The following is a 24,848-nucleotide window of genomic DNA, read 5'->3' as shown; positions in this document are numbered from 1 at the left end:
ACACACACACACACACACATACATACTTCTACCTTCACAAGCATAACACACTCAGGGGAATACAGTAGCGTGTGTGTGTGTGTCATGTTTCCCTTGGCCAGACGGTGTACCAGGGGTTTGTCTGTCCATGAGCCAGGTCTCTACTGAGATGTTTCCGCAGGTTTAGACATTAGAGCGTATTAAACTCTTAGCCAGCCCACCTCAGTGATTCTTCTAGAAGCTGCAGCCCCTTGGATTCCAATGCAAAATATCAAGGCTTTATATTAAACTCTTAACCACTTAAGGATCGGGCAAAAATGGAGCTAGTTTATTTGATTTTGTTGACGATTGCATACCGCTGCTGGCGGGACAAAACCTCATAACTCCAAAAACCCAACTTTTCAGCAGATGAAAAAAACGAACACAGATTTGAGGGCGAATAGAGTTACGAGGTTTAGACGGATGATTGGTTTAATGCTTTCCCATTGTGTAGACTTTGTAAAACCACACACACATGAAGGATGATCTACTGAGTTCATAAAAAAAAAAAAAAAATGGTTAGGAGGTTTTGTCCCGCCAGCAGCGATACCCAAAGTAATCTGCGATTACTATACTTTATTCTTTTGAAAGGTAACATTCTTTTAGTCAGTAAAAAATCACTTTGAGTGCTAATGAAATAACAGAGGTTTGAACAGACTGAAGTAAAAGTATTTTTACTGGTTGCCAGATGCCTGTTTTTAAGTTCCAGCTGATTGGTACGAGCTGGAAAACATAACTGAGGTCTTATGTAGTACAGGTCCAAAATCTATATATATAAAATCCCACGGAAAATACTTTTTTTTACAAATGTTTTAGTAATGTTTGTACCGGTCAAAATTCGGCATGATTATCCAAAATGGCCGTCCGCTCCCATTCTTTCATATGCTCTCGTCAAAACAATGGACTTCTTTGTCTTCTTGTGTCACCTTCCCCCACGCTCAGCGCCCGTCTGGGATCGCTTTCACCATCAGCGGTCACTGGTCAATTCAGGACCGTTCACAACTGGACATGGTCACTTGTCCGAACGGCTTGTCAAATGACACTCGCCGGATGTTTTGTCTTGTAACTCAAGAATGGAATCACGCAATAGGTTGAGTCTGGTGACGATCGAAAGGCAGCAAATCCAACTTTCCAACAATATATTGGTTGACAGGCGAAAACGCAGCCCGGAGCCGACAGACGAGGGCAAAGTGCCGTGGCAGGACTGAACAGGACTGAAACAGAGGGGTATAGAGGCTGCTAGAATGAGAACAGGACTGAAACAGAGAGGTATAGAGGCTGCTAGAATGAGAACAGGACTGAAACAGAGGTATAGAGGCTGCTAGAATGAGAACAGGACTGAAACAGAGGTATAGATGCTGCTAGAATGAGAACAGGACTGAAACAGAGGTATAGAGGCTGCTAGAATGAGAACAGGACTGAAACAGAGGGGTATAGAGGCTGCTAGAATGAGAACAGGACTGAAACAGAGAGGTATAGAGGCTGCTAGAATGAGAAGAAGACTGAAACAGAGAGGTATAGAGGCTGCTAGAATGAGAACAGGACTGAAACAGAGGGATATAGAGGCTGCTAGAATGAGAACAGGACTGAAACAGAGGTATATAGGCTGCTAGAATGAGAACAAGACTGAAACAGAGAGGTATAGAGGCTGCTAGAATGAGAACAGGACTGAAACAGAGAGGTATAGAGGCTGCTAGAATGAGAACAGGACTGAAACAGAGGGATATAGAGGCTGCTAGAATGAGAACAGGACTGAAACAGAGGTATAGAGGCTGCTAGAATGAGAACAGGACTGAAACAGAGAGGTTTAGAGGCTGCTAGAATGAGAACAGGACTGAAACAGAGAGGTATAGAGGCTGCTAGAATGAGAACAGGACTGAAACAGAGGGGTATAGAGGCTGATAGAATGAGAATAAGACTGAAACAGAGAGGTATAGAGGCTGATAGAATGAGAACAGGACTGAAACAGAGGGATATAGAGGCTGCTAGAATGAGAACAAGACTGAAACAGAGAGGTATAGAGGCTGCTAGAATGAGAACAGGACTGAAACAGAGAGGTATAGAGGCTGCTAGAATGAGAACAAGACTGAAAAAGAGGTATAGAGGCTGCTAGAATGAGAACAAGACAGAAACAGACAGGTATATAGGCTGCTAGAATGAGAACAAGACTGAAACAGAGAGGTATAGAGGCTGCTAGAATGAGAACAGGACTGAAACAGAGAGGTATAGAGGCTGCTAGAATGAGAACAGGACTGAAACAGAGGGGTATAGAGGCTGATAGAATGAGAACAGGACTGAAACAGAGGGATATAGAGGCTGCTAGAATGAGAACAGGACTGAAACAGAGGTATAGAGGCTGCTAGAATGAGAACAGGACTGAAACAGAGGGATATAGAGGCTGCTAGAATGAGAACAAGACTGAAACAGAGAGGTATAGAGGCTGCTAGAATGAGAACAGGACTGAAACAGAGAGGTATAGATGGTATGGTCTAAAATTTATATCACGGTATAATTTGAAGCATAGACGGTAGGGGTGGACGGTATGGTCTAAAATTTATATCACGGTATAATTTGAAGCATAGACGGTAACGGTATATATCACGGTATAATCGTTTTTGATAAAAATTTTTTTTTTATTTTATATAATTTTTTTTTTTTTTTTATAAAATATATATATTCTATAATTAGACTTGTACTTGTATTATCTGCGAGACATCGCCACCACGCAACAAGCTCCACTGTCTGTGTGTACTCTAGTAGCCTCCAGCTACGGCCAGGTTTCCCCGGAGCTGCACCTGGACCTATACTCAGTAGCCTCGAGCAGAGCTACGGCCAGGATTCTCCGGCGCTGCACCTGGACCCTATTATATTGGAATAACGTTAGCAAGCCCTCAGCTCGAATACGCATCGAATCAGTGTTATAAGACATTGATATCAGGAGCTATCCGGCTAAGCCGGATATATAACGTTAATACAACGCCTCAGTGAATTATTTAGTTCAATGGGACATTTCGTTTTGAACGGTGAACTAACTCGCGTTAACGTGAGCTAACGGCTAACAGGTAGCACACACACGTCTCTCTCTACTAGACTTTGTGGAGCGTTTGTTGATGTCAGGAGCTATCGGTAGCTGGCCGACTAGATACCGTTCGGTTAGACAATGCCTCATCATGTATTAAACTAAAAGTGAATAGTTGACTGGGTCATTTTGTAACGGTAGCTAAGCTAACGTTAGCTCAGGGAGACGCCGCCGACAGCTGAGCTCCCGTGTCCCGTCCCACTAGACTACTAGATCCGTGTTTACATGCGTGCGGTAGGGGCTGGCACGCCCACTGCGCGAAGCCTCCTAAATAACTTTTTCCAGTTCGCACATATCTATTATCTATGACTAATTCTATCTATTTTTAGGGGCAAATGCGAGTGAAATAGTCGCGCTGTGGTTACATGACGTCATTGGTATTTTAGAGCTGCACTACCGGTTTAGACGGTATAGTCAAAATCCATACCGTAGAGCAAATTCATACCGTTTATACCGTATACCGTTTATACCGTCCACCCCTAATAGACGGTAACGGTATATATCACGGTATCATCGTTTTTGATTAAAAAAAATTTAATTTAATTTTAGATAATTTTTTTTTTTTATAAAATATATATATTATATAATTAGACTTGTACTTGTATTATCTGCGAGACATCGCCACCACGCAACAAGCTCCACTGTCTGTGTGTACTCTAGTAGCCTCCAGCTACGGCCAGGATTCCCCAGAGCTGCACCTGGACCTATACTCGAGTAGCCTCGAGCAGAGCTACGGCCAGGATTCTCCGGCGCTGCACCTGGACCCTATTGCTATAACGTTACTTAACTGTGCTCAGCAAGCCCTCAGCTCGAATACGCATCGAATCAGTGTTATAAGACATTGATATCAGGAGCTATCTGCTACTGCTAGCCGGATATATAACGTTAATACAACGCCTCTGTAACTGAGGGGTACAATTCCCTGACTGTATTAATCAAGTACTGATATCATTAATCACTACCGTCTATGTACTTCTGGCCAATACTGTACATAAGTATTATTAGATTAGAACACTCCACAATAACACGGTTTTCCACACAGAATACTCGGTTAGAATATTTATTACATAAAGGGGTATGATATTACATTACTTTGGTCAATTGCGCTTATAAGGCAAATAGAAGGTGCATAGGCGAGTCAATAGTAAATATTAAGTAATTATCTAGGGATCTTCTGGGAAAGGGTGTACTACCGGTTGTAAGCCAGCAGAGGGGGCCAAAGCTCTATGCAAGTCAATGGTTCACGGGGGCGATGTCACCCTGGAGCAGCGGGGAAAGCAACCTGGTCCCAGGATGCGCGCCGTGTAGGTGAGAGCCGTGGAGCCTCTGGTTCGACAGAGACTGGCTTGAGTGATGGTCTCACGGGCAGGTGTAGATCCCACAGTAGCAGTGGGGTAGGCGGTTCTCTGTTCCAGCAGCTTGGTCAAAGCAATGAAGAATAATAATCCTTGCCCGGAGAGTGGCACTGCCGGTGGGGTGTAAGTCCTCCGTGGTGCTGCTGCTCCGGTGTAAATCCTCCGGTGCGGTAATGCACGGCTGAACTTGACGTTACTATACTATTAGCACGGGCAATAAGTGCTCTATGTCGACGCACAATTACTCACTCCACGTGGTCTTTGACTCGTAATGAAGGTTTACTAATGAATAGAGAACGATACGACAAACAGACGTATTTAGGATAACACGAGACTATATTGGGGCGATACGAGCCCTGCTGTACCGCACGTTGCGTAGTGGGTAAGGCTTTACTCGGTAACTGAACCAGACTGAACTGAAGGCGAACTGAAGAGGAACTGCAAGGGGGGTTCTGTATTCTTGCGCCATATTTATATCCACGGCGGACAAATAGTGCCTATCTCATTTCTGTCGCCTCTCGGTCTCGTAGCCGTGGGCGAAAGCGGGCATGTTTGGGCAAGTCCTGGCGGCAGCTTTCAAGTCAGCTCGAGGGGGTAAGGCTTTACTCGGTACCTGGCGCCAGGGGATCGCTTCCAATAGGGGAATGAATATTATGGTCTGTCCTGCTAGACTAAAGGGATATTCAGTGCATATTGTACAAGGAATATACAGGGGATATCAAACGATATACAAATATTATACATGGGATCTCAGGCAATAAATATATATATTCGGTTTAATCTGACCCTTTGTAACAGCCGCCCCCTAATTAGTCCCACCTAATTAGCTAAGCAGGGACAGATTAACCGCACTGTCCACTACTCAATGTCCGTTGTGAGGGGTCGGGCAGTTCACAAAGTCAGGGGTCATGGTCGTCATTAGGCGAGTCGGGGAGCCTTGGCGACTCTATCAGCCTCGCCACGGGTCGGTTGTAGATCCGCCCTTGGCCGAGCACTTCTGCCACTCTGACCTTTCCGTCGGTACCAGTGGTCACTTTGCTTACGCGGCCGGCCGGCCACGCAGCTCGGGGTGGTGACTGGTCTGTGGTCATGACGACTGGACGGGATGGAGGGGGGCTTAGGAGGAAGCGGGCCTGAGACTGCTTTGATCTTGGCTTGGCTGTGCTTTCTCCTCCTCCGTCTGTTTCTCTTGTTCGCTCTGTACCCCGTGTGAGGAGGGGCCGGTCCCGGCCGCCCCGTCAAGGAGTCGCTTGGGGTGCTGGGTTCAAGGTCAGCTACGTCTGAAGCGCAGCTGAGGGGGGTGGAGTTCCGAACTCCCTCTGGTACCCACGGTTCTCTCACGGGCCTCTCGCTTAATGTCAATAGCCTCTGCTGTATGGGGGAGAGGCCGGTGTCTTCTTCTGTTGCTCTGGAGTGGAAGCAACTAGTGGCTGCTGTTCGGTTGAGAGATTTAGCGAGGGGGCCTTGCAATGTCCATCCTAGGCGGGTCTCGACTGCTGCAGGACAGCCTCGGGGGCCTGTATGGATCCGGTCAATCGGGACTATGAGGTCTGCATGGTCGGAGCCTATCAACAGGGTCGGGGTAACGCCGTCTATGAGCGGGATAGGTAATTGACGCAGGTGCACATATTTATCCATCAACTTGGTGACAGGGTAGGTGTACTGCGATAGTCCTATTTCTTGGCTGGTGAAAGCATTTGTGATCTTGTACCGTCGCTCTGGCTGCCCGCTTGCTGCGATAGTGAAGGAGACATTCTCGCCCTTTATCGTGTTTAAATCTCTTCTTATTGTCCGAATCGTCATTTGGTTCTTGCTCCCCCGCAGTCCCAGCTGGGCCGCAGCGGACGCGAGCAGAAGGGTCTTCTCTGACCCGTCATCAAGGACGGCGTAAGTGTCCATGACTTTGTCCCCGTGGCTCAGGAGCACTCTGACCACTTTGAGGAGCACTCGGGGGGTCTCGCTGTGCTGGTCAATGTGGAGCACTCCTGTCTCGGGTGGTGACGTAGACTCTATATGGTACGAGTCGCACCTTGTCCGCCAGTGTCTGCCGTAGCAGTCGGGACAGAAGGGAGCGGTCTGGTGGAACTTCGGTGCTGGTGCCACCGCCTCGGCGTGGTACATGACCGCGACGGGCCCACTCTGTTGTCCTGGGTGACGCTTGTTGATGTCGTGCAGGACCTCCAGGTGGGTGCCACCGCACCTGCTGCACTTTTTCTTCAGGCGGCACTCAGCTGCTAGGTGGCTGCGCGCGCAGCGGAAGCAGCGGCGGTGGTCCTTGACCCACTGGCTCACATCCTCCGTGGTCAGCTTCTTGAATTCCTCGCACTGATGGAGCCGATGTTCTCCCTCACAGTACTGGCACTCAATCTTCCACTGGTCCTCTTTCGTCGAGGGGGTGTTGTGGTTGGAGTGCTGCGGTACTGACTCTGATTGGTGCATGACAGTCACCGATCTTCTTCCATCATTTATTCTCCTGGGTCCCTCTCTGGAGCTGGGCGTGCTCCGCCCGAAGGTATCCAGTCGTAAGCTGCTGACTTCTCTCGCCAGGAAGTTGGCCAGATCAAGGAGGGATGGCTCGGGGCCGTCGGGGTCGCGGTAGTCCCTCTGCCGCCGAAAGCGCTCCTGTCTTGCGGGTGGCAGCTTCTCCAAAATCCTCTCAACGTTAGAGTTGGCGTATAGCTCATGCCTGCCCTTCTCCCGTTGCGCTCCCAGCATCCCCACCAGGGACTGCACTTTGATTGACAGGTCGTCTAGTGAGCGATTGTCTGTGGCTGGGGGTAAGCGGTCAATATGCCTTATCTCTTCTATTACGTAATCCCATATACGTCCATATCTCTGGTCCAGCGCCGCAAGGGCCGCTGTGTATGGGGTCGAAGAGGTGGCATAGGCTAGCGCTATGTTGTGCGCTCGGGGCACTTTCAGGTGCTGGAGTAATATTGCATACTTGTGGCGTTCATCAGCGACATCCACCAGCATTGTCTCTAAGCACATCCGGAGCTCCGTGTACTGTGCTCGATTCTCATGGATGAAGTTGGGAATCGTCGGTGTGCCAATGTATGATGTCATGGATGACTGGCACATCGGTGAGCGTTGGGGGAGAGGCCTCCTAGGCGAGTCTCCTCTGGCGTGTCGTCTTGGGCTGTTACTTGGTGGGTACCGAAGGTCGGGTACCCAGGTGCTGTTCCTCGGGGCTGGCGGTGCGTCAAGCTCACCCGTGAGTTGAGTCGGGGGTTTGTAGCGCAGGGCCTCGGGGCTGACTTCTGGGCTGTACTGGACCTCCTGGTCCTGAGTACGTCGCTGCGGGTCGGGGCTGTACTCGGCCTCCTGGGCCAGAGCACGTTGCTGCTGGTCGGCTTGACACCCCTCCTCTTCCTCCTCCTCTTCCTCTGCTAGGACCTGGAGTCTTCTGTTCAGTCTCTCGGCGTGGTTCGGTTCCGTTACCCGGTTGCTGGGTCTCGTATGGACCGGCTGGGGAGGGGGTTCGGAGACGTGGACAGGCTCCTCCTGTAGGCGGGGTTCGGAGACGTGGACAGGATCCTCCTGTAGGCGGGGTCCCGGGTCGCTTCGTCGGGTGGGGGAATGTGTCCTAGACCCATGTCTTGACGACCTCTGGGAGCTCCGTGCGGAGTGAGGGGGTGTCGCCATGGCAACCAGTTTGTCCATCAGCTCCGCCTGCATCCGGTCGCGCTCTGCCTCGCGCCGGGCATGGGCTGCGTTGCGCGCTGCTTCGCGCTGGGCATTGGCGGCGTCGCGCTGCGCATTGGCGACGTGGCGTTGGCGCTGGCATGGGCGGCGTGGAGCTGTGCATTTGCGACGTCGGCGCGGCTTCGCTCGATGTTCTCTTCTGTCTGGAGGCGTCTGGTCTCCAGTCTTATTCGGTCGTCCTCGCTCCTTTGTTGCGCCTGGAAGCGCTCTCGCTCACCTGCGTAATGTTCGCGCTCGCACGTCTGTTGCGCTTGAAGTCGATCGCGTTCGGTGGAGGCTGCCAGGGTGGCGATGAGTGCTTGCGCCAGCATCTTGTCCGCCTCGCTGGGGGAAGACGCCGTTCGGGGCGATCGGCTCCCGGCAGTACTTGTTGGAGATCCATTCTCCGGTTGCGTACCGAGGAGATCCGTCTCCTGGGTGCGTGTCTCTCTAGGGTTGTCTTCCTCCCGGGGCTGAGCGGGGGCTATGTCTGGGGGTAAAGTCGTGTCAGTTCCCTCCTGGTCCCCACCGTGAGCTTGGTCAGTTACATTTGAACCCACTAGGGCCTCTGTTGGCGGGGTAGCCTGGTTGTTAGGGTCGGACATAGTTTTACTTTCTACTTTTTCCGCGTTTAATTTCCCTTTAAAGCTAGGTATTGGACTGACAGAGTATGCCTCTAGGTAGGGAGGTGGCTGTCGTCTGCGCTGCGGGCGATCTAGCTTAGGAGAACCGTTTGTGGAGTGTTCGTCATCGGCCATGCCAATATTAATATTATATTAATATTACGCTAATTATTATCTCGGCTATCGAAGGACCAATTGTAACTGAGGGGTACAATTCCCTGACTGTATTAATCAAGTACTGATATCATTAATCACTACCGTCTATGTACTTCTGGCCAATACTGTACATAAGTATTATTAGATTAGAACACTCCACAATAACACGGTTTTCCACACAGAACACTCGGTTCGAATATTTATTACATAAAGGGGTATGATATTACATTACTTTGGTCAATTGCGCTTATAAGGCAAATAGAAGGTGCATAGGCGAGTCAATAGTAAATATTAAGTAATTATCTAGGGATCTTCTGGGAAAGGATGTACTACCGGTTGTAAGCCAGCAGAGGGGGCCAAAGCTCTATGCAAGTCAATGGTTCACGGGGGCGATGTCACCCTGGAGCAGCGGGGAAAGCAACCTGGTCCCAGGATGCGCGCCGTGTAGGTGAGAGCCGTGGAGCCTCTGGTTCGACAGAGACTGGCTTGAGTGATGGTCTCACGGGCAGGTGTAGATCCCACAGTAGCAGTGGGGTAGGCGGTTCTCTGTTCCAGCAGCTTGGTCAAAGCAATGAAGAATAATAATCCTTGCCCGGAGAGTGGCACTGCCGGTGGGGTGTAAGTCCTCCGTGGTGCTGCTGCTCCGGTGTAAATCCTCCGGTGCGGTAATGCACGGCTGAACTTGACGTTACTATACTATTAGCACGGGCAATAAGTGCTCTATGTCGACGCACAATTACTCACTCCACGTGGTCTTTGACTCGTAATGAAGGTTTACTAATGAATAGAGAACGATACGACAAACAGACGTATTTAGGATAACACGAGACTATATTGGGGCGATACGAGCCCTGCTGTACCGCACGTTGCGTAGTGGGTAAGGCTTTACTCGGTAACTGAACCAGACTGAACTGAAGGCGAACTGAAGAGGAACTGCAAGGGGGGTTCTGTATTCTTGCGCCATATTTATATCCACGGCGGACAAATAGTGCCTATCTCATTTCTGTCGCCTCTCGGTCTCGTAGCCGTGGGCGAAAGCGGGCATGTTTGGGCAAGTCCTGGCGGCAGCTTTCAAGTCAGCTCGAGGGGGTAAGGCTTTACTCTGTACCTGGCGCCAGGGGATCGCTTCCAATAGGGGAATGAATATTATGGTCTGTCCTGCTAGACTAAAGGGATATTCAGTGCATATTGTACAAGGAATATACAGGGGATATCAAACGATATACAAATATTATACATGGGATCTCAGGCAATAAATATATATATTCGGTTTAATCTGACCCTTTGTAACACCTCAGTGAATTATTTAGTTCAATGGGACATTTCGTTTTGAACGGTGAACTAACTTGCGCTAACGTGAGCTAACAGGTAGCATACACGTCTCTACTAGACTTTGTGGAGCGCTTGTTGATGTCAGGAGCTATCGGTAGCTGGCCGACTAGATACCGTTCGGTTAGACAATGCCGCAGCCTCATCATGTATTAAACTAAAAGTGAATAGTTGACTGGGTAATTTTGTAACGGTAGCTAAGCTAACGTTAGCTCAGGGAGACGCTCCCGTGTCCCGTCCCACTAGACTACTAGATCTGTGTTTACATGCGTGCGGTAGGGGCTGGCACGCCCACTGCGCGAAGCCTCCTAAATAACTTTTTCCAGTTCGCACATATCTATTATCTATGACTAATTCTATCTATTTTTAGGGGCAAATGCGAGTGAAATAGTCACGCTGTGGTTACATGACGTCATTGCTATTTTAGAGCTGCCCTACCGGTTACACGGCATAGTCAAAATCCATACCGTAGAGCAAATTCATACCGTTTATACCGTATACCGTTTATACCGTCCACCCCTAGTATAGAGGCTGCTAGAATGAGAACAGGACTGAAACAGAGAGGTATAGAGGCTGCTAGAATGAAAACAGGACTGAAACAGAGGGATATAGAGGCTGCTAGAATGAGAACAGGACTGAAACAGAGGTATAGAGGCTGCTAGAATGAGAACAGGACTGAAACAGAGAGGTATAGAGGCTGCTAGAATGAGAACAGGACTGAAACAGAGGGGTATAGAGGCTGCTAGAATGAGAACTGGACTGAAACAGAGAGGTATAGAGGCTGCTAGAATGAGAACAGGACTGAAACCGTGGGATATAGAGGCTGCTAGAATGAGAACAGGACTGAAACAGAGAGTTATAGAGGCTGCTAGAATGAGAACAGGACTGAAACAGAGAGTTATAGAGGCTGCTAGAATGAGAACAGGACTGAAACAGAGAGTTATAGAGGCTGCTAGAATGAGAACAAGACTGAAACAGATGGATATAGAGGCTGCTAGAATGAGAACAGGACTGAAACAGATGGATATAGAGGCTGCTAGAATGAGAACAGGACTGAAACAGAGGTATATAGGCTGAGAATGCATAATCCGAGTGGGTTTTTTCCAACAATTTTTTTGTACAGACCTCAAAGCCCTATTAACTCATACTAAAAAACTAAAATATGTCCCCTTTAAGCCTTTTGAGTGGGCTCCAGTTGTGTCTCCTGGGTTTCACGGTGCATTCCACTAGTCTTGTCTTACTATATATGTTTACTTTGATATATACTCTACCAGAGGTTGTCCTGCGCTCTGAGCTCCGTTCACATGGCTCTGGATGCTAAAGATGCCAGGCGGGATGAGGGATGAATTGTACAATGATCGGTTTCTACAGATGTTCTTTTAAGGCCGCTTTTATGTTGCGTTTCATCTTGACTCTGCAGGGGAGAACGTTCAGGAAACCATCTATCTTTTATGACAACAGACATCTGTCTATAGTGTATCGCTGTAACATTAGTTTAAGCTAACGTTATCTCGCCGCCGCTTGTTTAACGAGGTTACCTTGGTCTCTCTACCAAGAGGCCGCGTTTGAATACACACTTTAGAATAACGATCGCTTGTAAATAGTTAGAAGATCATTCACAAACTGGGGCGACAGTGGCTCAGGAGGTAGAGCAGTCGTCTGGTAATCCGAAGGTTCCCTGGTTCGATTCCCGCTCCTCCCCGACAGCGTGTCCGAGGACACTTAACCCCTAACTGCTCCCGATGAGCAGGTCGCCACTTTGCATGGTGGCCTCCACTGTCGGTGTGTGAATGTGTGAGTGAATGGGTCAAATGTGAGGAACAAATTGTAAAGCGCTTTGAATAAAAGCGCTATATAAATGCAGCCAATTACCATTTATAACTTATAAGTGACTGTTTGACTATAAGTGAATATTTGTTAATAGTTGGTTAACACACTATTAGTAAACTACTTACTAATACGTTAATTATTTAAGGAGGAGTTGGCAGCAGAGGGGGTTTACTTGTACTGAATGTTGTTAGTCAACTATTAATAAATATGTAACAAGTCATTAGTAAGTTTATGAATATCTTGTTCAGGATCTATTAACTACTCATAAGGCATAGTTTAAAATCATTAACCAGCTATTAACAAACATTTAACAAGTCATTAATAACTCTAATTAACTTTTTATGAATTATCTATTATTATATATCTACTACAGGCTAGTTATTCTAAAGTGTTTCTACTGATAGATACTATTAAGTTAGACATTATGTGCGTGAAGGCGTTTGTACATGGCAATTTATTTTAACATACACAAAAAATCGAATGTGTGACTTCTTTGTATGGATTTGACTGAAATGTTATTTAGGCGCCAGGGAGGAATTATATTGATACTCATTTACATTTACATTTAGTCATTTAGCTGACGCTTAGTAGTTCATAGTAGTATAGACATAATATTAGCATAGTAGGTAGTAGTATAGACATATTAGCATAGTAGGTAGTAGTATAAGGATAGTAGCATAGTACTAGAACATAGTAGATAGTAGTATAGACATAGTAGAGAGTAGTATAGACATAAGCATAGTAGGTAGCCGTTTAAGGATAGTAGCATAGTACATAGTAGATAGTAGTATAGTATAGACATATAAGCGTAGTAGTATAAGGAATCAAGGATAGTAGCATAGTAGATAGTAGTATAGACATAGTAGCATAGTAGAGAGTAGTATAGACATATAAGCATGGTAGGTAGTAGTATAAGTGATCATGAAGTGTTTAGAGAAAATAATTATCAATATAGTGAAAACTGATGTCAGCTGTTCTTTGGATCCTTTTCAGTTTGCTTATAGGTGTAATACAGGTTCTGATGATGCGGCCTCAGCCTTGGTTCATTTTATATCTAAGCACTTAGAGGATCCTACCTCTTATGTCCGACTTTTATTTGTAGATTTTAGTTCAGCTTTTAATACGATACAGCCGCACCTTTTAATTGAGAAGTTGAATGGGCTTAATGTCCACCCTCTCATTATAAAATGGTATCATTCCTTTTTAACTAACCGTACACAGCAGGTCAGTGTTAACGGCACTCTTTCAGAATCTAGAACCCTGAGCACTGGAGCTCCCCAGGGTATAGTAAGTTCACCTGTGCTTTTTACCTTGTATACGAACAAGTGCAGAAGCATCTATCCTAACAACCGCTTCATAACATTTTCTGATGACACTGCCATTTTAGCTCTAATTAAGAATGACAGTGACCTAGCTGACTATTGTTCGGAAAACAAGAGGTTTGTAAACTGGTGCGACAATAACTGTCTGGTTTTAAATGTTAAGAAGACTGAGGAGATGGTGTTTGACCCCAGAGGTGTTGGGGACCACAGTCAAGTCAAGTCAAGAGTTTTATTTGTCACGGCATACAAGTATACAATGAAATGCGGGTGGTCTAGCCCGCAACGATGTGCAATACAGTGGTACAACATATAAAATATAAACATAACATATAAAAAATTGTGCAATAACAGGTAACAGGTAACATGGTGTGACATCTCGGTATCTGTACATAGTTATTTACAGAGCATATAGATGACCTGTGGTCATCCACACACAGTCCATCTCACAGGTCTCTTCATATAAATATCTTGGGATTTTTGTCGATAACACACTAACCTGGAACACCCATGTAGATAGCCTGTGTTGCAGACTACAACAACGACTGCACTTTCTACGTCGCCTTAGAGTGCATGGTGTAGATCAAAAATGTATGTTACTTTTCTACCAATCTGTATTAGAGAGTCTCATCAGATACGGTATTACAGCTTGGTTTGGTAACCTGTCTGTACAACTAAAGTCCAAACTGGTCCGTCTGATGCAGACTGCATGGAAGATCATAGGGGTGAAAGGTCACCCATCCCTGCAGTCTATTTTTGAACAGGCTACTCTAAGGCAAGCCAATAGAATAGTCTCGGACCCCTCCCATGTCTTACATGCCGAGTATGAGCTGCTGCTCTCTGGGAGGAGGTTTAGAGTTCCACGCTCTCTAGACTAAACAGGTTTAAAAACTCCTTTATTCCGATCTCAGTTAAACCTTTAAATAGTGCCAGATAAAGGGCAACTATCGAACGGATATTGGTTGCTATATTATCGTGTATACTAACTATAATATTATAATATTAGTATTATATTATTTGTGTATACTATTCTAATGTGGTGTTGCCAGACATCCTGCTGTGCAGGTACTTTACTGTATCTTTTATATTGTGTATTGTTTGGAGTCAGTTGTGTTGTGTCATGTCTGTATGTACGTATCTGTGGCTGTAGTGGGTGTAAGCCCAAGACAAATTTCCCAGCTGATGGGACAATAAAGTGACTCTTGACTCTTGACTTGATAAGGGTATTAACATAGTACATAGTAGATAGTAGTATAGACATAGTACATAGTAGATAGTAATATAGACATAGTACATAGTAGATAGCAGTATAGACAATGGGGTGGGAATCGCCAGAGACCTCGCAATACGATACTATCGCGATACTTGAGCCGCGAATATTGCGATATATATATATATTTTTTTGTATCACATTTTTTTTTTCTAACTGCAAAGTAATAAATAAAATAAAATAAATAAATAAATCTAATAAAATAAAGTTCAGTCTGTTCATCTCACTTCAATCATTTTTATTGCAGAACATGGTATTTTCTCAAGCAGACAGATGTAAACACTGTAATCTGTGTTGCATGTACCTGACAAACTGAACTGTTTGTATTACAGTCATATTCCAACTTAACTGAATGCACGTGTGTGTGTATTACAGGTATTGAAATGAACAATGCAACTTCCTTATACAATTTATTTTTAATTTTTTATGAATAATTAAATATCGATACTTGGCGTCCCTGTATCGATACAGTATCGCCACGCAAAGTATCGCGATACTACTATGTATCGATTCCCCCCCCCACCCCTAATAGACATAGTACATTTTCCAAAGGGGATCAATAAAGGAATATCTTATCTTATCTTATAGTAGCTAGTGATATAGGCACAGTAGATTAATTAGTAGCAAAGTGCTTAATAGCACAAGACACCTCACCGTTTGGCCTGGGTTTGACCTCTTCAGGTTAACAAGCCTAAACAAGTTGTTGAGAATCATTGCTCATTGTGATCTCACAAGGGACGCTTTCTGGAGCTAGGAACCCTGCCTACCTAATGAAGTGAACTGTGCTGCCCAGTGAAGTGTCGTACTCCTGGGGCGTGCGCTGGAGGCAGCCAGGCAGGGAAGGAAACCATGAAATGTTGGCCACCAGAAACACTGTTTAACACCAGGCGATGAAAAAGAAATAGTCTGAATTTGATTTAGTTTCTTTGCAAAAGACTAAAACAAAGCGTAACGAACGTGTTCCACAGATTGAAGGAAGTCGTATAAAATGGTTGAGAAGATACATAACATCTCCTGTTTAAAGACTCATCTCCCTGCAGTGTACGAGTGATAAATGTGACTACTGCTCTGCATAAACCTCTCTGAAGGCAGGGAAACCCCATGACACACAGGATGTCTGGCAACACACACACACACACAATACTGTACATACACACATTCACACCCACACACACACACACACACACACACACGTATACACATACACACATACACATACATACACACATACACACATACATACACACACACACACACACACACACACACACACACACACACACACACACACACACACACACACACACACACGCACACACATTCTGGCAGCGTACAGCCATGGTGAAAAGCCTAATAATTTGTTACTCCAGTGACAACCACAAAATACCTTGTAAAGGATTCCTACAACAGTTAAAGAGTGTGTGTGTGTGTGTTTGTGTGTGTGTGTTTGTCTTTTGTGTAAGATTGTACAGTAGTACAGGCATCTCTCTCTCACTCACTCACTCACTCACTCACTCACACACACACTCACTCACTCACTCACTCACTCACTCACACTCACTCACTCACTCACTCACTCACTCACTCACTCACTCACTCACTCACTCACTCACTCACTCACTCACTCACTCACACACACACACACACTCACTCACTCACTCACTCACTCACACACTCACTCACTCACTCACTCACTCACTCACTCACTCACTCACTCACTCACCCACTCACTCACTCACTCACTCACTCACTCACTCACTCACTCACTCACACACTCACTCACTCACTCACTCACTCACTCACTCACTCACTCACTCACTCACTCACTCACTCACTCACTCACTCACTCACTCACTCACTCACTCACACACACAGTGCCTGGAGATGTGAACTTGGAGTCCTGGTTCCGTTCTGCCAGAGACCAGGGTCACAGGACTTTATTTAATCTCTCACAGGGCCTTGCATCATTCTCCTGCAAATATTTTGATTGCCTGATCTTTTTATAGGGCTATTAATCTCTTACTTCATTTGACAAACGATTATACTAGTCCACAAAGGATTATGTCGATGTCCCGCATCCATGACATCATAAGTTGGAGTCTGACTCGTGACCTTTGACCTTTTGACCGGCGGCCTCTGTGGGGAGCGCAGTACAGTACGTTCGCCAGATAACCATTAAAAGGTTCTCTGCAGCATATCTTGATTTCTCCTGGGAATCTGTGGAGCTAAACATTAATATTATCTTCAGGAATGTGATGTATACATATACATACATATCGATGGTTGCTAATTATTAACAAAATATTTGTATATATTTTTGGAAGGGTGATTAAATTGGATATAAATATATGAAGAGCACTACTGAGTAATAGTGCTAATCAGATGCATGTACAGAGTAGTATTATTATGTACAGTGATACAGGTATAAATACACCATGGTAGTAAGTCATACTGGCCAGTGGTATAACTAGTAAGAGTAGGTAAGAGATATGATATATAAAAAGGATTATATGCAGGTATATACAGACAGATTTGGATACAAATATATATACGGTAAACATAAATATATGTATACGGTATATACAGCATTATTGTACATGCTATCATACAGAATGATGTGGGTTATTTGCAGGTGTATAAATAGGTATATAGAAAGGATTATATGCAGGTATATTCAGACAGATATGGAATTTTATATATGATAAATATAATTATATAGATATGGTCTATACAGCAGTATTGTACATGCTATCATACAGAGTTATATGTTTTAGACAATAGTTTGAGGTAGTTGGCTATCTGCAAAATTGTGTTGTCCTGCCTGGTGATCTGTCCTCAAGTTCAAGTTAAAATCTTTGTTTTTATTTGTCACGTATAAGGTACATGTACATTACAGTTAAATGCTTGGTTCTGTATGAGCCCCTGAGAATGTGCTTCATACAATCAGATCAGGTACAAAAATGCTAAATGCAAAAATTAGGTATGGGTGTAGTGCAAATATTTTTGTAATAAATAGATACAATATGGTGTTTAACCCCTTAAACCCGGTCATTTGAGATTTATTTCATGTCACAATTAGATTAATACAGTCTATTAATTAATGTTGTGTTTCTTTTTCAAATGTAGCCAAGAGTAAAGACCCTAACCCTATCAAAACAGCATTCAAAGTGTATTATTTTCAGCACTACGTTTTAGGGCTGACCTCGACTAGTCGAATAGTCGACTAATCGATCGAAAGGAGCCATAATCGACTGCCAACCTCTTAGTCGAATGCAAAAAAATATTAAATGGCGCGCATACCAGTAAGGCTAACTGCCTAAGAAAACGGGCACAGAGGCGCTGAAAGAGGATTTCAGACATTAACACTTTCAGCGCCAGCCGTTTTATCCATCCTTGTAGTCAATGGGCCACGCTTTAAAAGATAGGGATTTTCACTGTGCGTCACAATGTTTGCAGGGCTATATCTATATTCTATATTATAGCTATGGAGACAATACTATGGCTCATTTGACAGTCACTATCTATCGTCCAACATGTAAAAAAGAGTAAAATTATTCATGTATGTTATCCCGTGGTGAATATTGTATAGTTTTGGGCGGCTAGGTGGTGCAGTGGGCAAGGCACTCACCACCAATGCTGGAGACGCTGGGTTCGAGCCCAGCTCTCCACATTGTTTTCAGTTTGGCTGGTCGTCCGTACTAATACAATTGGCAGTATTAGGGGAAGGGAAAACTGAGGGGTGGGGATCGGACGTTGTGGACAGCGACTCCTACAGGTTGGTTGGTGCGCCTGCGCAGTAGAATCAAGAAGCGATGGGGGCGGCGTCCCTCCAAAGCGCAGACCCCTGACGCTGAAAGATCGCGCCGCGCAGGTGAAAAGATGCGACGGCTGCTACCTCGAGTATCGGAGGGGACTCGTCCACATTGCAGCCGGCTTGTGGGAGGCAAGAAACAGTGTTCGAGACAGGGGAGGGTTGAATTGGATGATACGAAATTGGGATGGGAGAAAAATAAGAGAAAAAGTGGATAGAAAAAAAAATATTGTATAGTTTCAGAGTGATCCTGGCTAATTCCTGGAAGCTGCGTTATGGATCGCTATGTGAATTTTGCTAAAGGCGTTCGCGTTGCTCGCCTGGACATGTTACTATTTCGTTTTTTGGGGGTCGTTTTTTGATGCTCTGATCGATCGAAGATATGCCGAAGTGTGATGAACCCATTCCAAAGTGCTCGGATGAAGCGAATTCACTTGGCTTGGTCTAAATTCTCCACCCGGACCATATACAATGTAACACACAGTGTGAAATAAGGTTTTAAAGGGTAGGCGATACTGCCACCTAGCAGGATTCGGCCGGTATTGCACTCTCGGGGTCTCAGAATGAGTTCCAATGAACACTGAGGTCCGTGAGACTGTATAGGATATTAAAATCAAATAAAAGAAAAAACGATACTCTGGTTTTGGCGCTCAAGGCCAAACCGACTATTGTGGTTGGCCGTGAATGAGTTAAGCACCCCCCACAGCCCAAATGGAATGACCCCCCCCCCCCCCCCCCCCCAAAATGTTTTATTTCAAATTGTATTGATTATGGGCAATGACGCCGTCATGAAATCGTTGTAGTCCTAAGAAAGAGGAGACCCAGGGCTTTCGATGGACGGAATTTCATAAAACTACACTACCCAGCTCACACCAGCCACTGTCAAACTCAGCCGGCCGACGTGGAAAAATAATATTGACGTTATTTTTCGTGATTATATCTCACGGGTCGAACAAACCTGAACATTATTGCCATGAAATACTATGTATATTGTTTCTTTACCTTTCTGTGAACGTCTACAAAAGAATCGCGTTGCAATCCAGTAAAAAGGGCGGTGCTATGGAAATTTTACACAAATAACTGTACTTACACTAGATTTCATTCAGTCTTTGCTGCTCTGTAACGGGCGCCTGGTGGTATTAAATCCAGATTGCCATTGGAAAGAGGAGATTTGGCCCAATCCATACAGTAGATGTATGACTTCGCCATAATAAGGTCATTTATAGGCGCCTGCACAGCGAGGGTAGGATCTGGAGAAAGGTAGTGTGACCTTCCACACGTTACACTCTCCCGGTGAGAATCTGCGCTGCCAGGCTGGCTGCACATGTGTCGGAGGAAAGCATGTGACAGTCTCCGGCCTCCCAGACCAACAGTAGGGGGGGGTGCGCAACAACCAGGAAGGGGGTTGGGAATTGGCATAACGACTAACAGTGGGATGGGAGAAAAATCGGAAAAAAGGAGGGGGAAATCCCAAGGGGATCAATAAAGGAATGTCTTATCTTATAAATTACAATATACTCGAGCATAGTAACAGACACAATATTACTGACACTGTGGGACTACATTCCCTGAGGTCCATAGATGTCCCTACTCCCTAGATACCAATAACATGCAAATGGATCTTGTAGAAGTGGAGCAATCTTCCATTTACGTGGGTATGTAATTTTAGGCAAATTTTCAGAAAATATGGCTTACAGTAAGACAAGTGAATAAAGTGTCTAAAGTGAGTGTTAATGTTAACACAATGGATGCCAGACCCGAGATAAGGCTGGTGTTGTTATTCACTGCCTCAAACCTCGCATAGAAGGTATTGAGTTAATTCGCCTAGGAGCTCCTTTTGAGTCTATCTGTACTGGCCGTGAGACTCCGGTAGCACTTGCCTGACAGCAGCAGTGCAAAGAGGCAGTTGTTTGGGTGGCTAGAGTCTTTGACTATTCTCTTAAGGCCTCTGCATGCTACAGAAACTTCAGAGCAACTGCAACACAACATCGGCGCGATTTCAGCGCGGTTGTTTTAGAGGGTCTTGTAGACTGTGTTGCTTGGACGTTGCGTACATGTCCCCAGAATCTAATCTGAACAACCGTTGCGTTGATATTGCGTAGCAGTGATTGGTTGGTTAGCGAATGGGGGCGGGGCTGTCATAGAATAATATTAGTCCCGCAGAGAATAATATCCTCCATTGTTGAAGCCAGCGTTGACGCTAAATAATCAGCGTCACATAGCTCGCCTTTTTCTGAAAACCCAAGCACATATTGTTCCATAGCATACGCCTTCAGTTGATCATGACAAATCCTCTCTTACCTTGACGATTAAAAAGCCTCCATAATTTAGTAAATAAAGCTGTAGCCAGCCAGCTAGCATTGGGTCTATTCAAAATGCTATCCACATTAGCTACATAGCTAACCAAGTAAATACAATGGTATCCGTCCTGAGATAACGTTAAATACAACGTTTGCTAGTCGAAATGACTGGACACACACAGGGACAAGTTAAACATCAATCAATTAATTTATTCCAATAGGTAGTTTGAGCTGCATGTGAGCCGAGGTCCTCTCCATTGGAAACTAATGATGTTACGGTAACGTTAGCTCGAAAAGCACAGAAAGTTAAGCTGCTAGCAACAGACACTATAACACTTCCGGTCGGGGGTTTTCAAAATAAAAGAGCGACGTCTAAAATCACCGGAAATACGTTTATTTTGTACATTATCTAAAGTTAACACGAACCTAAACTAACTTTAGTTAAACTAACTTTGCGCGTCGATGTTGCAGAAGCATAAAGGCAGAGTGTCTAAAACACCGTTGCTTTGTCAATGTTGTGTTGCAGTTGCTTTGAAGTTTCTGTAGCATGCAGAGGCCTTTAGCCTTGGCCCTGCAACGCCTGGTGATCTCTCCTGCTTGGTGATCTCTCCTGCTTGGTGATCTCTCCTGCTTGGTGATCTCTCCTGCCTGGTGATCTCTCCTGCTTGGTGATCTCTCCTGCTTGGTGATCTCTCCTGCCTGGTGATCTCTCCTGCTTGGTGATCTCTCCTGCCTGGTGATCTCTCCTGCTTGGTGATCTCTCCTGCTTGGTGATCTCTCCTGCTTGGTGATCTCTCCTGCCTGGTGATCTCTCCTGCTTGGTGATCTCTCCTGCTTGGTGATCTCTCCTGCCTGGTGATCTCTCCTGCCTGGTGATCTCTCCTGCTTGGTGATCTCTCCTGCCTGGTGATCTCTCCTGCTTGGTGATCTCTCCTGCTTGGTGATCTCTCCTGCTTGGTGATCTCTCCTGCTTGGTGATCTCTCCTGCTTGGTGATCTCTCCTGCTTGGTGATCTCTCCTGCTTGGTGATCTCTCCTGCTTGGTGATCTCTCCTGCTTGGTGATCTCTCCTGCCTGGTGATCTCTCCTGCCTGGTGATCTCTCCTGCTTGGTGATCTCTCCTGCCTGGTGATCTCTCCTGCTTGGTGATCTCTCCTGCTTGGTGATCTCTCCTGCCTGGTGATCTCTCCTGCTTGGTGATCTCTCCTGCCTGGTGATCTCTCCTGCTTGGTGATCTCTCCTGCTTGGTGATCTCTCCTGCTTGGTGATCTCTCCTGCCTGGTGATCTCTCCTGCTTGGTGATCTCTCCTGCTTGGTGATCTCTCCTGCCTGGTGATCTCTCCTGCCTGGTGATCTCTCCTGCTTGGTGATCTCTCCTGCCTGGTGATCTCTCCTGCTTGGTGATCTCTCCTGCTTGGTGATCTCTCCTGCTTGGTGATCTCTCCTGCTTGGTGATCTCTCCTGCTTGGTGATCTCTCCTGCTTGGTGATCTCTCCTGCTTGGTGATCTCTCCTGCTTGGTGATCTCTCCTGCTTGGTGATCTCTCCTGCCTGGTGATCTCTCCTGCCTGGTGATCTCTCCTGCTTGGTGATCTCTCCTGCTTGGTGATCTCTCCTGCTTGGTGATCTCTCCTGCTTGGTGATCTCTCCTGCTTGGTGATCTCTCCTGCTTGGTGATCTCTCCTGCTTGGTGATCTCTCCTGCCTGGTGATCTCTCCTGCTTGGTGATCTCTCCTGCTTGGTGATCTCTCCTGCTTGGTGATCTCTCCTGCTTGGTGATCTCTCCTGCTTGGTGATCTCTCCTGCTTGGTGATCTCTCCTGCTTGGTGATCTCTCCTGCCTGGTGATCTCTCCTGCTTGGTGATCTCTCCTGCCTGGTGATCTCTCCTGCTTGGTGATCTCTCCTGCTTGGTGATCTCTCCTGCTTGGTGATCGCTCACGGAGGCTCTCGGATGATTCTGGAAATTAGAATTCACCTTTTACAGACGTTCCATCATTCCCACCGTGATGTTTGTCTTGCTTTATTCTTTAAACAGCTTTAATCTCTTAATGCATTTGATAAACGATTACAATCAACGCTTGGACAGATCTGGTGTTTTCCGGGGGCTTTCCATTGTTTTATGTGGATGTTTCCAGCTCCTAATTCTTCATCACAGCTGTTTATCTCTGGATTTATTATTTGATAAATGATTTAGACGGAGCCCAGAGTCGTGTCTGAGACAGAACGCCTTATTGTCTTTGGCCAACAGACCTTCATGCTGTGCAGTACGACACACTGCAGAATCAGCCAGGGCGTGGAAAGTTATCCAAGCACATTCACTCAAATACTTCACTTGAGTGCACTTCTGTGGTACTTGGTACTTGTGGTATTGTTGTGGACTTTAGGTTATACTTTTATCCTACCTCAAATAAAAAAGATCCTACGTTCCTCTATTATTATATATATGCCTGTTGTCAGGCAGAACATCATAAAGGACCTCATGAGTATGTTCCAAATATCCAACCTTGTGAATGATGCGCCCAGCTCTTTTCTGTCGGATGGTGTAATGGGTGTAATGAGCATTTATAATTATTTCCCCAGACTTCAACGCAATAAGTTAAACATGGTGAAGCTAGTGAACAGTAGAGAATGTTAAGTGATTTGTGACCCAGGACTTGCTTTGCTTTGTTTATAACTGAAATGCTCCTTGCCAATTTGGTTTGAATATGTGTAATATGTGATTTCCAATTAATTTCTTCATCAATCGTGACACCAAGAAATGTCATTTCAGAAACTCTTTCAATATCCACCCCATCTATTTGTATCTGTACACATGTTTAATAGGGCTGAACGATTAACCGATTTGAAATCGAAATCGCGATTTGAAATGATGCAATTAGCAAATCGCAATATTATTATTTTTTTTTACCAGGAAGTCTCATTGAGATACAAGATCTCCTTTGCAAGTTGTTGTTATTGTTGTAGGAACAGTTTGGGAGGGGGAGGTAAGGGGTTTTAGATTTGTGTGTTTAGACTTCAGAGAGGGAGAGTAAAGTACAGAAAAAAAGGTACCGTTAGGTACCAGTATCGATTCCCGGGTAAAAAGAAAAAAATTCAGGCTCGGTGTCCCGAACAGACCCACCGCGTAGGCCAGATGCAAGCCGCATTTTACAATAAACCTCTGTGGGGCTGCTTATTATTATTTTTTAATTATAATCGCAAATTTAATCGCAATCGCAATATCTGTCCGGAAAATCGCAATTCGATTATTTCCCAAAATCGTGCAGCCCTAATGTTTAATAATGTAATGTTTAAACTTTAATGTTTAATATGTAACATCTCTCTCTCTCTCAGGGCCGTTCTTCATCCACCTGGAGGCTCCCATGAACAACATCACCACATCTCTGGGCCACACCGCTGAGCTCTTCTGCCGCGTGTCGGGGAACCCGCCGCCCGCAGTGCGCTGGCTGAAGAACGACGCCCCGGTGGTTCAAGAGCCGCGCCGCGTCTCCTTCAGACTCACGCCATATGGCTCGCGCCTCCGCATCCGGAACCTGGACACCACGGACACCGGCTACTTCCAGTGCGTCGCCACCAACAGCCGCGGGGCGGTGACCACCACCGGAGTCCTCTTCGTCAAGTTCGGTGAGTGTCGCTCGTCATGTTACATGTTACATATCGATGGCTGAAACGCCTTGTTTTCTTGCAGAATGCTATCTTTTTACAATACAATACACTGATTTTGGCTTTTGGAAAATATCTTGCAGACAGACTGAATAGGTGCAGATAGGAGGTTTCTCATCATCCAAATTAAATCAGAAATTTTTCAGACAGGAGGTTTTGCGTTTCAGTCATCGATATTACATATTGTACATTATTGGCATGTTTTGAATGATAATTATCTCCTGGGGTTTTGGAGAATGTCGACGACTCCGCACATCTGTTCTCAAATTGAGTTTTGTTTAAAAGGGTCACTTTGTCGATTTTCTATTTGATTTTGATTTGAAAAGGGACTTTGAGGTTTACCCTCATTTGCAATTATAATGAGATTTTTTTTTTTTTGATCAAATTTTTTTTATTGTTATTCACACGAAAC

The 24,848-nt window shown here is 45.4% G+C and overlaps 1 protein-coding gene across 1 annotated transcript in view; it reads left to right on the top strand.

The window, feature by feature from the left end:
* The window catches only part of ror1 (receptor tyrosine kinase-like orphan receptor 1), a 275,320-nt gene that overhangs the window by 168,924 nt on the left and 81,548 nt on the right, over positions 1 to 24,848 (top strand). The window contains 1 exon segment of the mRNA XM_084309728.1: positions 24,107 to 24,397. Within this exon segment, the coding sequence (XP_084165854.1) occupies positions 24,107 to 24,397 (291 nt within the window).

Source organism: Notolepis coatsorum (genome assembly GCF_963971535.1).
Source record: "Notolepis coatsorum genome assembly, chromosome: 3".
Classification (NCBI taxonomy): domain Eukaryota; kingdom Metazoa; phylum Chordata; class Actinopteri; order Aulopiformes; family Paralepididae; genus Notolepis; species Notolepis coatsorum.
This window is presented reverse-complemented; position numbering and strand designations above follow the sequence as displayed.